The sequence below is a fragment of the Budorcas taxicolor genome, chromosome 11 (assembly GCF_023091745.1).
Source record: "Budorcas taxicolor isolate Tak-1 chromosome 11, Takin1.1, whole genome shotgun sequence".
In the NCBI taxonomy this organism is placed as follows: Eukaryota; Metazoa; Chordata; class Mammalia; order Artiodactyla; family Bovidae; genus Budorcas; species Budorcas taxicolor.
Genome location: NC_068920.1, coordinates 61982121 through 62000509, shown reverse-complemented (window position 1 = coordinate 62000509; position 18389 = coordinate 61982121). Strand labels below are relative to the sequence as shown.

The 18389-nt window shown below is 46.7% G+C and overlaps 1 protein-coding gene across 1 annotated transcript in view; it reads right to left on the bottom strand.

The window, feature by feature from the left end:
* The window catches only part of KCNIP3 (potassium voltage-gated channel interacting protein 3), an 85255-nt gene that overhangs the window by 2882 nt on the left and 63984 nt on the right, over positions 1-18389 (bottom strand). The window contains exons 3-5 of the mRNA XM_052648335.1: positions 9933-10057; positions 9415-9484; positions 9081-9151 (exon numbers count right to left, since the gene is read on the bottom strand). Coding sequence (XP_052504295.1) covers positions 9081-9151; positions 9415-9484; positions 9933-10057 — 266 coding nt within the window. The remainder of the gene's footprint in view (positions 1-9080; positions 9152-9414; positions 9485-9932; positions 10058-18389) is intronic.

Genomic DNA, 18389 nt, shown 5'->3' with positions numbered 1-18389 from the left:
TACCGTCTGAGCCACCAGAGAAGTCAAGTGCTTAAAAACCACACCTTAAAGACGAAACCAACAGCTCTGGGGCCCTGCTGCACCTGTGTGCAATCACATCCGAGACGGGACAGATTATTATTAACGTGACAAGATATGAACGTTCAAACAGCTTTTGTGTGAAAACTTCAACTGTTTTGTTAGAACATTTGGTGGAAAGCAATTCTTTCCTGTCACTTCCAGAAGGTTCGAAGATAAAGCCCTTCCTGCCCCACGGGGTCTCCCAGGCTGCTCTGAACGAAGGGGGGCTGCGAGGGGCTGTCTGGAAGGTGGGAAGTGGGGGACAGCAGGCTGTGAAGGGACAGGGCCCTCCTCCAAGGGGCTTGGTCCCCACCCAAAGTTTAATGCTCATTTTTGGCTGCACCGCGTGCCTTGTGGGATCTTAATTTCCCCAACCAGGGGTCACATCTGGGCCCTAGCAGTGGAAGTGTCAAGCCCTAAGCACTGGACCAACAGGACCTCATTCAAACTTTTGGTTTTCTGGATCAGAGGAAGCCTGTATCATGAGAAAGAAAGACTAAGGAAAACTAAGACAAGCAGTTTTGAAGAAACACAAAGTATTCCAGGACCAGAAAAAGAAAAATTCACAGGAATCATTAGATTCAGGGGTTAGAAACCTGGCATCCTTACAATAAGAATGGTTTCCCTGGCGGCTCAGGGGGAAGGAGCCCACCTGCAACATGAGAGATGCGGGTTCGATCCCTGTGCTGGGAAGACCCCCTATAGGAGGAAATGGCAACCCAGTCCAGCAGAGGAGCCTGCTGGGCTATAATCCATGGGGTCACAAGAGAGCTGGACATGACTTAGTGACTAAATAACACGAACAGCAATAAGAATAGGGTGCCATCAAAAAGGAATACTTGATGTCAACTACAAACTGGCTCTTGCCAACCATCTCTACAGGGATTAAATCATGTGGTGCACAACTGCTGATTTTCAACACCCCCTGAAAGGAGTTCAGGGTGGAGAGCAGGAATGAGGCCCTCTGTGCTCTGGGAAAAACTGGCAGGACAGGTCTTCAGACAGTTAGGTGTATTTTCAGGAACCAGTTTTATGAGCCTGACTCTTGTATCCCCTTAAGTCTAGAAAAGCACTAAAATCCTTCATGGTGACTGCTCCTTGTGACTAGCAGAAAATGAAAGTGTTAATCACTCAGTCGTGTCCGATTCTTTGCAGCCCCAAGGACTGTAGCCCGCCAGGCTCCTCTGTCCATGGGATTTCCCAGGCAAGAATACTGGAGTGGGTAGCCATTCCCTTCTCCAGGGATATTTCCAAGCCAGGGATAGAACCTGGGTCTCCTGCATTGCAGGCAGATTCTTTACCATCTGAGCCACAGGGAAGCCCCTGACTATCAGAAAACTTCTGCAAAACATATGTGCTTGATTGCGTGTACTCCCCCTTCACCAAAATCACATATATGCTGACCTACGTCAGAAACATCAACAACCTCAGATACGCGGATTATACCACTCTAATGGCAGAAAGTGAAGAGAAACTAAGGAGCCTCTTGATGAGGGTAAAGCAGGAGAGTGAAAGAGCCAGCTTAAGACTGAATAATTTTTAAAAATTAAGATCATGGCATCCGGCCCCATTACTGCATGGCAAAAAGAGGGGGGAAGAGGTGGACATAATGACAGCTTTCCTCTTCTTGGACTCCAAAATCACCGTGGACGGCGACTGCAGCCATGAAATCAGAAGACGATTGTTTCTTGGCAGGAAAATGATGACAAACATAGACAGTGTGTTGAAAAGCAGAGACATTACTCTGCCGATAAAGGTCAGTATAGTCAAGGCTATACTGGAGAAGGCCATGGCAACCCACTCCAGTACTCTTGCCTGGAAAATCCCATGGACGGAAGAGCCTGGTGGGCTACAGTCCACGCGGTCGCAAAGAGTCGGACACAACTGAGCGACTTCACTTTCACTTTCAGTCAAGGCTATGGTCTTCCAGTGACGTACAGTTGTGAGAGCCAGACCATAAAAAGAGCAGAATGCCAAAGAACCAATGATTTTGAACTGTGGTGCTGGAGAAGACTCCTGAAAGTCCCTTGGACAGCAAGGACATCAAACCAGTCAATCTTAAGGGAGATCAACCCTGAATGTTCACTGGAAGGACTGATGCTGATGCTGAAACTCCAGTGTTTTAGTCATCTGATTCGAACAGACAACTCTTTGGAAAAGTCCCTGATGCTGGAAAAGTTTGAGGGCAGAAGGAGAAGAGGGTGTCAGAGGATGAGATGGCTGGACAGAATCACTGATGCAATGAACACGAACTTGGGCAAATTCTGGGAGATGGTGAGGAACGGGGAGGCTTGGCGTGCTGCAGTCCATGGGGTCACAAAGAGTCGGACACTGGACGACTGAACACCACCACCTCCTACCTCCTTGGAGCAGTTTTTCAGTTATCTGAAGTGCTGATTCCCTGGCTATCAGTTCAGTTCAGTTCAGTCGCTCAGTCGTGTCCGACTCTTTGCGACCCCATCAATCGCAGCACGCCAGGCCTCCCTGTCCATCACCAACTCCCGGAGTTCACTCAAACTCACGTCCATAGGGTCGGTGATGCCATCCAGCCATCTCATCCTCAGTCGTCCCCTTCTCCTCCTGCCCCCAATCCCTCCCAGCATCAGGGTCTTTTCCAATGAGTCAACTCTTCACATCAGGTGGCCAAAGTACTGGAGTTTCAGCTTTAGCATCAGTCCTCCCAATGAACACCCAGGACTGTTCTCCTTTAGAATGGACTGGTTGGATCCCCTTGCAGTCCGAAGGACTCTCAAGAGTCTTCTCCAACACCACAGTTCAAAAGCGTCAATTCTTCAGTGCTCAGCCTTCTTCACAGTCCAACTCTCACATCCATACATAACCACAGGAAAAACCATAGCCTTGACTAGATGGACCTTTGTTGGCAAAGTAATGTCTCTGCTTTTGAATATGCTATCTAGGTTGGTCATAACTTTCCTTCCAAGGAGTAAGCATCTTTTAATTTCATGGCTGCAGTCACCATATGCAGTGATTTTGGAGCCCCCCAAAAATAAAGTCAGCCACTGTTTCCACTGTTTCCCCATCTATTTCCCATGAAGTGATGGGACCAGATGCCATGATCTTCGTTTTCTGAATGTTGAGCTTTAAGCCAACTTTTTCGCTCTGCTCTTTCCCTTTCATCAAGAGGCTTTTTAGCTCCTCTTCACTTTCTGCCATAAGGGTGGTGTCATCTGCATATCTGAGGTGATTGATATTTCTCCCGGCAATCTTGATTCCAGCTTGTGCTTCTTCCAGCCCAGCGTTTCTCATGATGTACTCTGCATATAAGTTAGATAAACAGGGTGAAAATATATAGCCTTGACGTACTCCTTTTCGTATTTGGAACCAGTCTGTTGTTCCATGTCCAGTTCTAACTGTTGCTTCCTGACCTGCATACAGGCTTCTCAAGAGGCAGATCAGGTGGTCTGGTATACCCACCTCCTTCAGAATTTTTCACAGTTTATTGTGATCCACACAGTCAAAGGCTTTGGCATAGTCAATAAAGCAGAAATAGATGTTTTTCTGGAACTCTCTCTAGCTTTTTCACTGATCCAGCAGATGTTGGCAATTTGATCTCTGGTTCTTCTGCCTTTTCTAAAACCAGCTTGAACATCTGGAAGTTCACGGTTCACATATTGTTGAAGCCTGGCTTGGAGAATTTTGAGCATGACTTTACTAGTGTGTGAGATGAGTGCAAGTGTGCGGTAGTTTGAGCATTCTTTGGCATTGCCTTTCTTTGGGATTGGAATGAAAACTGACCTTTTCCAGTCCTGTGGTCACTGCTGAGTTTTCCAAATTTGCTGGCATATTGAGTGTAGCACTTTCACAGCATCATCTTTTAGGATTTGAAATAGCTCAACTGGAATTCCATCACCTCCACTAGCTTTGTTCTAGTGATGCTTTCTAAGGTCCACTTGACTTCATATTCCAGTGATAGGATAATGATAGATTCCGGTGATAGGATAATGATAGAAAATGATAGGATATTGAAAGAGGAACTCCCCAGGTCGGTAGGTGCCCAATATGCTACTGGAGATCAGTGGAGAAATAACTTCTTGGCTATAGTCCTCATTTTTGTCCCCAAATGAAACTTAACTCACAACTCTCAGGTTGTAGCTTTTTAAAATTTTATTTTATGAGAAGCCCATGACTCAGTGTCTGCCAACGCAGATGCGTGTTCGAGCCCTGGGTGGGAAGATACCCAGGTGAAGGAAATGGCAACCCACTCCAGTATTCTTGCCTGGAGAATTCCATGGACAGGGGAGCCTGGCAGGCTATAGTCCATGGGGTTGCCAAGAGTCAGATATGACTTGGCAATTTAACAACTCGGGCTGTGCGTTTATTTATTTATTTTTTTAAGTCGGCACTGGGAACAAGAAAGAGCTCTTGGGAATTAAAAGGGAGAAAGCAACATGACAGACTCAGAAGAAGGGTTAGACAAGCACGTGGCGTCTTCCAGAAAGCCGCCTCCAAAGGCCAAACTGGAAAAGAGAAGAGAAAAGCAGATAACAAGCAGTCCGCTCCAGAGGGACTGAAACTCGAGCAGCAGGAGTTCCAGGCAGAGGCCGAGGAAACGGAGGGGCCGTGTCCTTGGGGATGAAGGGGAAGGCTGGGATTGTCCAGGCCCTGCCAAGGACCTAACGGTGAGGGCAAACAGTGCGAGGTGTGGCGGGACCATCACAAGCCATCACAGGAAATGGGTGCAGTGACAGGATCCTGTGAGCTTCCAGAGAGAAAAACAAAACCAAACCGAAACTACAACCATCACCAAATCAGGTCCTGTCCACAGCGTCAGGAATCAGTAGGAAACAGCCTCTGCCGGAGCTCTGGGTCAAGCAAGAGTGAGAACACAATGACTCCCCTGGTGCTCCAGAGGTTAAGTCTCTGCCCTGCAATGCTGGGGACACAGGTTCGATCCATGGTCGGGGAACTAGGATCCTGTATGCTGCAGAGAAACTAAGCCCGCGTGCCACAACTGAGACCCACAGGCCAAGGAATAAATAATAAATTTAAAAAACAAACAGAAAGAGGGAGGACAGAACAAAGGTGCTCGCAGGTGTCCAAGGCTCAGAAATGACCTCCCACGCAGGCTTTTGCAGGAAATTCCTGGAAGATATGCTTTTGAAAGGAGCTTGCCTGGTGGCTCAGCGGTAAAGAATCTGCCTGCAATCCAGGGGACGCGGGTTTGATCAGGAAAATCCCCTGGAGGAGGGCATGGCAACTTACTCCAGTATTCTGGCCTGGGAAATCCCACGGACAGAGGAGCCTGGTGGGCTACAGTCCAGGGGGTCACAGTCGTGCTTCAGGAACGACTGAAGCAAACGAGCAGAGCACCTCCTATGCTTCTGCAGAAAAAATAAAGCAAGGAAGAAGATGAAGGAGTCCAGAACCAGGAGACCCAATCCAGGAGAGAGGGGAGGAGGCCCACAGAGGACAATCAGCACCATGATGATGGAGCTGGTCAGAGGCTAGGGAGATGTTCATTGAGACGAGAGGAGAAGAGTCAAGGGTGAATTACTGGTAAGGTCACAGTTCAGTTGAGTTCAGTTCAGTCGCTCAATCGTGTCCGAATCTTTGCGACCCCACGGACACCAGGCTTCCCTGTCCATCACCAATTCCCGGAGCTTGCTCAAACTCACATCCATCGAGTCAGTGATACCAGATACCAGCCAAATGACTGTTAACTGTAGGCAAAAGAAAAATCTGTGCAGGCAAGGGAAACATAATCACAGTTCACTGACAGGCTCAGGCTGGGGGACAAATTCACGTCAGGAGAAAACCAAGAGTGCTTATCCAATCTGAATTCCATAGTTCTGGAAAGCCGGGGGATGGGCAAGATGTGTGTGTGTGTGTGTGGGAGACCCAACTCCTCACTCATGCAGAGCCAAGGGACGGCGTCTAAACTGAGCAGTTGAGAAACAGTAATAAAAAAGATACTATCAGGCAACACAGGAGACGAATAGGGACAGTCAGCTAAAACGAAGGAGGTGTGTCTGCGGGTGGTGACTGCTGTTCTTCAAAGCACACCCAAAAGTCTACTGGAGCCTGAAAGTCTTGTGTGTGTATAGTGAAGAAAATGAAGGAACAGGAAAGGAGAAACGGTGTTCTATTTCTTTCATTTTTTTGAGATTTAGATATATATATTTAAATAACATATACATACTTTGATATTATTTTGGTTCACTGAGTGTACATATTTTAACAAAAGATAAGAAATCTGGGCTTCCTTGGTAGCTCAATGGTAAAGAATCCACCTGCCAGTGCAGGAGACGTGGGTTCAACCCCTGGTTGAAGATCCCACAGGCCAAGGAACAGCTAAGCCCGCGCCCTGCAACTACTGAACCTGTGCTCTAGAGCCCAGGAACCGCAACTCCTGAGCCCATTTGCAACCACTCCTGAAGCCCAGGAGTCTGGAGCCCATGCTCTGAAACAAGTGGAGCCTCTGCAGTTACAGAGTAGCCCCTGCTTGCCACAGCTAGAGAAAAGTCTGTGCGGCAGTGCAGACCCAGCACAGCCAAAAAAAAATCTATATAATCCCATGAAGCACACATAAGATTGAGGTATACTTACTACATCAAAAGTTGGTGTTTATAAGTTACAGGTATTTAGTACTTTCCAGAGTGTTCCTTTAATTGAAAAAATATTTTAAAAGCATTTCAAACATCAGTTCATTTTCCCAGTGCAAAAGAAGGTTGTTCACGTCAACTTTGCTGTCGTTGTTCAGCCTCTAAGTCATGTTCGACTCTTTTCAACCCCACGAACTGCAGCACGCCAGGCTTTCCCGTCCTTCACTACCTCCTGGACATTGCTCAAACTCATGTCGATTGAGTCAGTGATGCCATCCAACCATCTCATCCTCTGTCGCCCCCTTCTCCTCTTGCCCTCAATTTTTCTCAGCATCAAGGACTTTTCCAATGAGTCAGCTCTTTGCATCAGGTGGCCAAAGGATTGGAGCTTCAGCTTCAGCATCAGTCCTTCCAATGAATATTCAGGGTTGGTTTCCTTTAGGATTGACTGGTTTGATCTCCTTGCAGTCCAAGGGACTCTCAAGAGTCTTCTTCAGCACCACAGTTCAAAAGCATCAATTCTTCGGGGCTCAGTCTTTTTTATGGTCCAACTCTCACATCCGCACATGACTACTGGAAAAACCATCACTTTGACTATACAGACCTTTGTCCACAAAGTGATGTCTCTGCTTTTTAAGATGCTGTCTAGGTTTGTCATAGCTACCATATCAATAAACTCTAGTTAACATGTGTTTTATCTCAAGAATATACAAAAAGGATTTGAATTGTTGTAAATATTAATAGGCAGATCTGACTTTCTGGTTTGTTTTAAAATATTCATATATTTATTTTTATTTTTGGCTTCATTCGATCTTAGTTGCCCCACAGCAAGTGAGATCTTAGTTTCCTGATCAGGGATAGAACCCACGTCTTCTGCATTGGAAGCTGGATTCTTAACCACTGGACCACCAAGGAGGCCCCTGACTTTCGGTTTTAAGGGCACGTTGAGAGGTTTGGTGTGAGGCAGCAAGGTGGGCTGAGTGTCCCCCCACCCCACCCCCTCCAGATTCTTCCTGACCACAGAGGGCCCCACTGTGGTGCACCCAGGATTAGGCCCTGCCCAGTGGAAGGTCCCTGAGAAGTATACTCCAAAAAGGCTTCCTAGAGCAGAGCTCTGATATCAAGATCCTGCAGATGAACAAGGAAGACGGTCCTCAAGGTAAACAAACTTCCTTGGAAGGAACCTGAGAAATTAATTTCATGCCAGAGATGCACAACTTTCTGAGCCGGTGCCTAGCAGAAGGGGACCAGCACCGGCACCGCCAACAAAGATCCACCATCGACCACTTCCAAGGGACCACAGGAGCTTGACAGAGGCCTTCCTGACACCCGCTACTGTGCCAGGGCCTCGCTAAGCAGTCTGGTCATCCGACTCCCGAACGAGAGACACCCTCATCCAAGCCCTGCCTGGGCGGGTCACACAACTGCTTCTGGCATTTCACTCCCAGGAGCCCCAGGTGCCTCTCACAGGACACACAAGAACTGGTCACAGTGGAGGCTGGGGTGGGACCAGGGAGAACAGTGAATGCTCCCTGTTGACCCCTTTGGACCGACTGTAATTTTACCATGTGCAGGCAGAACTGAAAACAGAAAAGCTGAAAGCACTGTAAGCTCACAGGCACACTACAAGTGTGGCCCAGGGAGGGTGGGGCCCCTGCGGGCACAGAGCTGGCGATGCCCTTGGGCCGCCCCGCCCGGCCCGATGTCAGTGAGCCGGGCTGCATGCGAGCATAAAGGGAAGCTGAGCGGAATCTCGGGTTATTACCCCGGCCGGTCCAGGGGCTTTCTCTCTCACTTTCCGGCCAGCTGCCCTTGGCCTTGGAAGCTGAGCTGGGTGGTTATTGATTAAGCCTGGCTCTCAGCAAGGTTTTCCTCTCCAAAGAGGTTTCAGCTTTTTGCCTGCAGCTATTTTTAGGGGCCTGGGCTCCGCGGCTGGGGCCTCTCTCAACTGATGCTGTGTGGCCGGGTGTCAGTGGGGCCCACGTGCTGCCTGCTCAGAGCCCAGGCAGGGCCCTCCTGGGGGCAGGCGGCTGCTTTCCCAGTGGTGGGGGAGCACGAGGCTGGCTCATACTGTGGCTGGGACAACCCCCAAGCCTGTTTAGGCAGGGATGCTCTGCCTGTATGGGGGCGACGGGGTAAATTCTGGGCACAGACCTCTAGTTAAACCTTGCTCCCTTTTCAAATGCAAATTTCCACTGGGTCACTACCACCTCAGTGCACCTTGGCTTGGTAGGGCTGGAAGGAAAGGCTGGGAATAGGATGGCCAGACAGCAAACTTGAATTACCCTGACTTCAACAGGCCCAGGGCCAGCCACACGGAGACCATGTGTTCCCCGGGTGACACACTGGGCCGCTGACACCAGGGCCACATCTGAGCCTGTGGATGGCCCCAAGGGGGTGGTGCCACGTCTGGGAGATGCAGGAGCCAGGGATGGGGAGCGGTCGACAGGGACCTACCTCAAAGCGGATGGCCCCATTCCCATCGGCGTCGAAGGCGTTGAAGAGGAAGTGTGCGTAGGTGGTGGCATCTAGGGAGACCAAGGGCAAGGCTGGGAGTGTCCAGGCCGCCCGGCCGCCCATGTCCCAACCCCATGCTGCTCCACTGGGCATTCCCACCGCGTCCCGGGCTGGAGTTTGCCCTTCCTGCTGGATGGAGGCAGCACCAGGCAAGGAATGGTGGGAAGGATGTGGGGGCCTGAGGGTCCCCTCCCTATAAAAGGGAAGCCCACACTCTGCAGGGCAGCCACAGGGAAGTGGGGACTTCGGAAAGAACCGTGGGTCTTGGACTCACCTCCCTGAGGGAAGAACTGTGAGTAAATGAGTTTGAAAGTGTCTTCGTCCACCAGGCCTGTGGGGCATTCCTGCAGTAGGAAGGGGCTCCTCTCAGTGACCCCAGCCACCCTGCCCTGCACCCCGACTCCAGGGGGCCCGGCCTCTCTCTTCCCTCTGGCCGATGCCTGCTGCGCAAGGCACTGCTGGGCTCCCCCAGCCCCAGGCAGGGGAAAGCCCAATGGAGTGGGCATTATGGGAGGGGTAGGCGGGACCCCTCATGCTAGGTTGGTCTGTCCCCATGCTCCTCCACTGCACCGGTACTGAGACACTCATAAGGGAAGTGTCTTCAGGACAGTGATTCTGGGCCCTGGCCCTCCCCACAGACAGCTGTCCCACAAAACATCAGCCCCATAAAGCCCCTGGGGTATGCACTGTGCCATGGGGAATTTCCAGAAGGTGTGCCAGCACCCTGGAGCCAGCAAAGGAGAGCCGGGGGATCAGGGCCAACCCCGGGGGTGGGGGATGTGGGGCACTCACGTTCTTGAAGCCCCTGTAGAGGCTCTGCAGCTCCTTCTTGGTGAACTTGGTCTGTGCCTGCAACTGGTCAAGCCCCTCTGGCTGGTGGCGCACTGCGGACAGCTCCAGCTCACTGTCGCTGCTATCTGGAGGGGGACACAGACCCAGGAGGGTGGAACATGTGGCCCTGCCCCCATCTCTCTCCAGTGTGGGTGCCAGGCTCTGGGTGGAAGTAAGGAGTGGGGAGGCTCTCCTCGTGCGACTACCAGGTACGGCTGTCCAGGCTGTGCACTGCACACATGGACCGGGGGCAACTCAGTTGTGCCTCCTGGTCTCTCTGCTGCCCTGCTCCTCACACACAATGGGCCCTCCCTGCTGGGCTCACCTGGAGCATGCCCACCCTCTCAGCCATATGCTGGGATGGGGGTGGGAGGTGGGAGTGAGTCTTGTACTGGAAACGCACTAAACAAGGGGAGGTGGAAAGGAAAAAGACAGAGACAAGTTACAGGGCACCTTGACCTTTAAGACCCAATTCCTGGACCACCTCCTCCATGCAGCCCTCCCTGATTTCCCCCAGGAATGGGAAGGGCACCCCTCTTGGCTCATCACACTGCTGCGTGGCTGCATTTCATGTACGGGCTTAATTCACATTTGAGTAGAAAGTAAAATTTCAAGTTCTCTGTCTGTAGGGTAGGGACCAGATCTTTTATTTAATCACAACACATCAAAATGGACAGCAGGGTCACATGGACACGGATTAGAAAGAAGAAACCCGAACTATCCCTATTTACAGATGATATAATTATCCATGTAGATAGTTTCAAAGAACATACAAAAAAATCCTCTAATAAATGAGCTTAGCAAGGTCACAGGATACCAAGTCAATACAAAAATCAATCACAGCTCTATAGAAAACCTGTATGCAGCAACAAAGACCCAGTGTAGCCAAAAATAAATAAATATATAATTCCAAAAAATGGTCCATATTTTAAAAAATCAGTTACATTTTATTGATCAACAATGTACCATTGGAAAACCAAAATTCTAAAAACTTGTCATACTAATTACAATCACCCATCCCATAAATGAAGAAGGGAAGATGGATTAAAATATGAAAAAATATATAAATAATGAAATATAAAATATAAAATGATAATAATAAACAATAAAAATAATATAAAATGTAAAAATAAATAGGTAAAACAATTTAACAAAACAGGCACATAATCTGTATACTGAAAACGACAAAATGCGGATAAAAGAAATCACAGAAGATATAAGTAATGAGACACACTGTGTTCACGGATTGAAAGACTCAGCATTATAAAGATGTCAATTATCTTCAAAATGATTTACAGATTTAACATAATTCCAGTAAAAATCCCAGGACAATTTTTTTTTGTAGATAGAGACACATTGATTCTAAAACTTATGTGGAAAGGCAAAATAAATGGATTAGATAAAAGAAAAAAGTGGTAGAAATCAGTCTATCTGATTTCAAGACATTATACAGATATAATAATCAAGAATGAGTGGTGTTGGAGAAAAGACACAGATCAGCAGAGCAAAACAGCGAACCCAGAAATACATCCACATAAATATGACTGAGACGATTTTTCACAAACGTGCAAAAGCAATTCAATGGAAAAAGTTTAATTTTTTTCAACAAATGGTGCTAAATTGGACATCCATGTACACAAAAATGAACTTTGATCTAAACCTTATTTCTTATGCAAAACTTGACTCAAAATGGAGCATAGATTTAAAAGTCAGATGTAAAACTATAAAACTTTTAGAAAAAAATAGGAGAGTCTTTATGGCCTGGATTTAGGCGAAGAGTTCTTAGGCATGCACCAACAGAATGACTTATAAAAGAAAACACTGAAAAACTGTACTTCTTAATAAGAAAAGTTTTGCTCTGTAAGTGAAGTGAAGTCGCTCAGTTGTGTTCGACTCTTTGCGACCCCATGGACTGTAGCCTACCAGGCTCCTCTGTCCATGCGATTTTCCAGGCAATAGTACTGGAGTGGATTGCCATTTCCTTCTCCAGGGGATCTTCCCGACCCAGGCATCGAACCCTGGTCTCCCACATTGCAGACAGATGCTTCATCGTCTGAGCCACCAGGGAAGAAAAGTTTTGCTCTGTAAGAGACATTGTTAAATAGAAAGGGAAACTATAGACCTGCAAATCTAACTTCTAACAAAGGATGTTCAGAATATAAAAAGAACTCTCAAAATTTATCAGTAAGAAAAAGTACAACTCAATATTAATAAATGGGTAAAAAAAAAAAAACCTGATCAAGCACTTCACCATAGAGGATATACAGATGGCAAATAAACATGAGAAAGACGTTTAACACCGTATTCAATTAAAGAAATACAAACTAAAGCCACGGTGAAACACCACTGCACGCCAGTAAGAATCACGTGCTAAGTCGCGTCAGCCGTGTGACTGCAGCCCGCCAGGCGCCTCTGTCCATGGGATTCTGCAGTCGGGAATACTGGAGTGGTTGCCTTGCCCTCCTCCAGGGCATCTTCCCGACCCAGGGATTGAGCCCGTGTGCCTCCTGCACTGGCAGGCGGGTTCTCCACGGACCCCACTCTCCTCTCAAGCTGCTGCTTTTTTCTCTGCTTTAACTCACCGTCTACGCCTCCTCTCCTCTTAGCCTCCCTTGATCTCACTCCTACGGGGCCTGTGCCCCGCCACTCCAAGCAAACTGCTTTGCTTAGCTCACCGGTGATCTCCATATCGATTATCCGGTGATCAGTGCAGCCGTCTTGACTCCTGAGTCACACGAGGACAACACGAGAGTGGAAAGTATAGTGACTACACGGACGAACCCTGAGGCTATTATGCTAAGCGAAGAAGTCAAGAAAGACGAATACTGTATGATCTCAGTTACGTGTGGAACCTACAAAAGCCTCACTCAGAGAAACAGAGTAGGCTGGTGGTTGCCAGGAAACAGAGGGTAGGGGGTGGTGAGATGTTGGTCAAAGGGCACCAGCTTCCAAGTATAAGACGAATAACTTCTGGGGGATCTAAGCTACGGTATGGTGACTACAGTTAGCAATACTGTACTGTACCCTTGAAAGTTGCTAAGGGGTAGATCTTTTAAAATTATTTTTTAAATTAAGATGGCTGGATGGCATCATGGACTTGATGGACGTGAGTCTGAGTGAACTCTGGGAGATGGTGATGGACAGGGAGGCCTGGCGTGCTGCGATTCATGGGGTCACAAAGAGTCGGACATGACTGAGCGACTAAACTGAACTGAACTGAATTAATTAACTATCGGCTGCATTGAGTCTTCGTTTCCGTGTGGGCTCCAGAGCTCGCGGGCTTCAGTAGTTGCAATGCATAGACTTAGTTGTTCCAAAAGGCACGTGGGATCTTAGTTCCCCGACCAGGGATCAAACCAATGTCCCCTGCATTGCAAGGTGGATTCTTAACCATGGGGAGCAGATCTCCAACATTCTCACCACCACCACAATAACAAAAAAATGATATTTATCTGAGGTGATGGATGTATCAGTTAACTTTATTGTGGGTGATCTTTACATACCCTTACACAATGTTAGGTGTTAATTATAGCTTAATACGGCTGGAAAAACAAACAAATGAACAAAAAGAAAATTATGTGCCCATTTCACTTTGGAACATAGATGCAAAATCGTAAAGCATGTTAGGTAACTTAATCCAATTGAATTAAAAAAAAAAAAGTATACCAGGATCAAAAAGGTTTTATCTGTAAGAGTGTAAGGAGAAAAAATCATATGAAAACCCTAATACAGAAAAAACATTTGATAAACATCCACATCTATTTATAATTAAAATAAAAAAGCAAAAACTCTTAGCAAACTAGGAACTTTATAAGGGAACTTTATAAACTTGATGTTGCTTATATTTGTAAAACAAATATTTCTTTACAGAAAATATTAGGTTTAATGGCAAAGGCTCACACACATTTTCTTTAAGATCTGGGACAAGCCAAGGTTGGCCACAGTTACCACTAAATGATGTCTGGCAAATAGTCTAAGGAAATTTTGAAAAAGGAAACAAACAAACAAACAAACCCCAAACAGTGTAAGAGTTGGGAAGTATAAGATAAAATTAACACTATTTATAGATGACATGGTCCCTACAGGGACCAAAAGAATCAATATACATGAGAATTCAGTATATGTTGCCAGATGTGAGATTAATTTATGAAAATCAATAGCAATTTTCTATACCAGTAATAACCACCTAGAAAATACAAGAAAAATAACATCCATAATAGAAATTAAAACTAAAAAGTATCTAAGTATTAACCAAAACTCAAAGAACCTCTATAAAGAAAGATTATCTGAATAAGAAAGACATTCCATCTTAGACACGATTATAATAACATTATAAAGATGTTATTTCTCCTGTGATAGATTATAAATTCAACACCATCCCAATCAAAAATCCAGTTAGATTTTTGCGGACTTTGATAAATTTACTCTGAAATGTATAGTGAAGAATTTAAAAATCCATAAGAATCTAGAAAGGAAGAGTAAAGAGAGAGTTTTCCCTATTAGATACTAAAACATTTATAATTACTGTAATAAAAATTGTGTGCTTGGTACAAGAATAGACAAACACACTAACAAACAGGCCAGAGAGCTCAAACAGAGGCTGAGGTATAGCGGGACCTTCCCAAAAGCTTTGGGGAAAGGCCAGTTGTTTAGTACAATAGACAGTGTTAGGAAAACTGACTCATCATATAAAGAAAATAAATCAAGAAAATAAATCATCATATAAAGAAAATAAATCATAAAGAAAATAAATCATCATATAAAGAAAATAAATCATAAAGAAAATAAATCATCATATAAAGAAAATAAATACCATGTGCAAAAGCAAGCTCCAGATAACTAAAGATAACACGTGAGAAGTGAGCTCTAGAGTTAGAATAAACTCTGGTTTATTTCCTGGTGACCCACTGGTTAAGACTCTGCCTGCCAATGCAGGGGACATGTGTTTGATCCCTGGTCTGGGAAGATCCCACATACCACATGCCCCGAGCAACTAAGTCTGTGCGCCCCAACTCCTGAGCCAGAGCTCTAGAGCCTGCAAGTTGCAACTAGAGAGTGGCCCTTGCTTGCTGCAACTAGAGAAGCCGCTTCCAGCAAGAAAGACCCAGTGCAGCCAAGCATAAATAAAACTTTACAATAAATAAATAAAAATAAAATGTAAAACAGTATCTTGCCAACCTAAAGGTGGGGGAAGATTTCTTAAAACTTCAAACCAGAAAGGACAAAAATTGATGAACTCCATCACATCAAAGGACTTCTGTTCAACAAAAGGCACCATGACCACGAGGGATGCTCAACACAGAGGGAGGAGACAGCAGGCAATATTTACAGCTGATGGAAGAAGAAGGTCTAGAATTGATGAACATCGGAAAAGGAGACCAGAGACGTGAATGAGGACAGGAAGATGCCACAACCTCCTCAACAAACAGCAAATGCAATGACGATGAGAAGTCCACACCTTCTGACTGACAAGAAACAAGAATAATGAAATAAGGGTCACAGGAGAGGACAGAGATCAATGGTCATTTTTAAACATGCTGGTGACTGTGTACATTGGTACAACCACTGTGGAAAGCCGCTTGCATCTTCACATCTGCATACCTTAGAAAAAGCAACCACTCCAGTATTCTTGCCTGGAGAATCCCCTGGACAGATGAGCCTGGTGGGCTACAGTTCATGGGGTCGCAAAGAGTCGGACATGGCTGAGCACGCACAACAACCCTTAGGGCACAGTAATCCTCCCTGGGGTATACATGCCAGAGAAAATCATTGCTCAGGGGTCCCCGGAGGACCCCACAGTAAAGACAGCCTGAATCAACCAAACGTCCATGGACAACAGAGCAGATGGATAGATTGTGCCCCCGCCGGAGGAAAGGTTGTGCTGCAGTGAAAACGAATGACCTGTAACACAGAGCACCGTGGGTAAGTCTTAGAAACAGTGTAGCTGAAAAACCAGTCCTAGGAGACCATGATCCTCGGTGTTTTTTTTTTTTGGTATAAAATTCAAAACCAAGGGGAATTCCCTCGTGGTCCAGCTGTTAGGACTCCATGTTTATATACATATATATATATACACATATATCTCCATCCTTACATATGCATTTAATGTGTTTTGTGAACGTTCTTGGTCTCCCAGTTGTGCTCGACTCTTTGTGACCCCATGGACTGTAGCTCACCAGGTTCCTCTGTCCATGGGATTTTCCAGGCAAGAATACTGGAGCGGGCTGCCGTGCCCTCCTCTGGGGGGTATTCCTGGCCGAGGGATTGAACCCAAGTCTCCTGGGTCTTCTGCATTGCAGATGGATTCTTCACCCGCCAAGTCATCGGGGAAGCCAGAATGCATTTAATACAGGTTAATAAAAATATTTAAAAGTAATTAGAGTCCCCAGATCAAGAGAGGGGGGAGACAGAGAGAGAGAAAACACCTTTGGTCGGGAAGAACCATTGGTGACTTGGAAAATAAGCACAGCAATCCCAGGAGAAATGGTTAAAGGATATACACAGGAAATTGACAGATAAGGAAACAGGAAAAGCTAATAATCATGCACATCGGTGTTCAGAATCACCAGTATGAAAAACGCATCTGAGAACGATGAGAAAAAGTTACACCCGATGAACCTGCAAAATCAGCAAGTGCCTTACAGAGTCAAGCCTCAGTCAGGAAATGTGGGCTAACTACTTCCCGAGCTCTGGACTCACCTGCCTGCTTACCACCTGCAAGTGGAAATCCAGGAGGTCCTTAGATGGACCAAACCCAAACTGAGCTCCTAATTTCCCCCTGCAAACCCACTCCACCCACAGCCCTCCCCGGCTCAGTTGATGGCAACTCCGCCCTGTGGATGCTCTCACCAAAAGCCTGGGCATAGACCTTCCTCCCAGCCCTCAGCCCCCATGCAACCCCTGCCAGCGCTCCCCTCAACCTGCACCCGCCTCGGAGCCCCCCTCCCACCTTGACTGGCCCTCCCCACAACCGTCTCTTCTGCCTTGCCTTCCTGCTTCTGCCCTGCATCCTGCTGGTCTATTTTACAAATAGGGCTGGAGGAAGCTGCTGAAAACATATCCTTAGGTCCCCCTCTGTGCAACAGCCTCCCCCGGCTCTGAGTATAAACACAGAAGTCTGTAAATGGGCAATAACTGTGCTCCCTGCCCCCAGCTCTGACCTCATCTCCTGGGTCCCTCCCTTCACCACTCCCTGGATTCAGCCACGCTGTCCCTCTAGCTGCTCAAGCCCACCAGGCGCACTCTGTTGCTGTCCTCTGGCTTGAATGCTCTTCCTCAGAATCCACACTGCCTGCTTCCCTCTGCTTGACTGTTACCTCCTCCAGGGTGTCATGCGCCGCGCCATTCCTATATCCCCTTGTCACTGTTTCACTTCCTTCATCTGGCCATGACTTTCTGGCATATACATATTTCCCTGTTTACTGGTGTGATGGACAGAGTTTTGTCTCTTTCCACAACTCACACGTTCTGGTTTTGTTTTAATTCCACTATTACTATACACATGCATGTCTGACCCTTTGCAACCCCATGGACTGCAGCCCTCCAGGCTCCCTTGTCCATTAGATTTTCCAGGCAAGAACACTGTGGGCTGCCATTTCTACTTCAGGGGATCTTCCCAACCCAGGGATCAAATCCCAGTCTCCCATGTTCCCTGCCTTGGCAGGCAGATTCTTTACTGCTAAGCCATTGCTGAAGCCCAATTAAAAAAAAAAAATAACGTATTAATTTTTGGCTGTGCTGGGTCTTCAATGCTGTTGCCCTCAGCAGCAATGAAGTTGGAGCAAGGGGGGCTACTCTCCAGTTGGGGTGTGCAGGCTTCAGCAGTCACAGCACACGGGTTCAGAAGTTGCAGTTCCTGGGCTTTAAAGCACAGGCTCAATGGCTGTGGTGCATGGACTTAGCTGCTCCTAGGCATGTGGGATCTTCCCCTGACCAGGGACTGAACCGGCATCTCCTGCACTGGTAGGTGGATTCTTTATCACGAGCCACCAGGGAAGCACTTCCCCCTCCACCCACAACTCATATGTTGAAGCCCTAATCCCCAGTGTGATAAGGTCTTTAGGAGGTAATTAACATTAAATGACAAAAAAAAAAAAAATGCAAAAAAAGCAAAATGGCTGTCTGAAGAGGCCTTACAAATAGCTGTGAAAAGAAGAGAAGTGAAAAGCAAAGGAGAAAAGGAAAGATATACCCATTTGAATGCAGAGTTCCAGAGAATAGCAAGCAGAGATAAGAAAATCTTCCTCAGCAATCAATGCAAAGAAATAGAGGAAAACAATAAAATGGGAAAGACTAGAGATCTCTTCAAGAAAATTAGAGACCCAAGGGAATATTTCCCGCAAAGATGGGCACAATAAAGGACAGAAATGGTATGGACCTAACAGAAGCAGAAGATGTTAAGAAGTGGCAAGAATACAC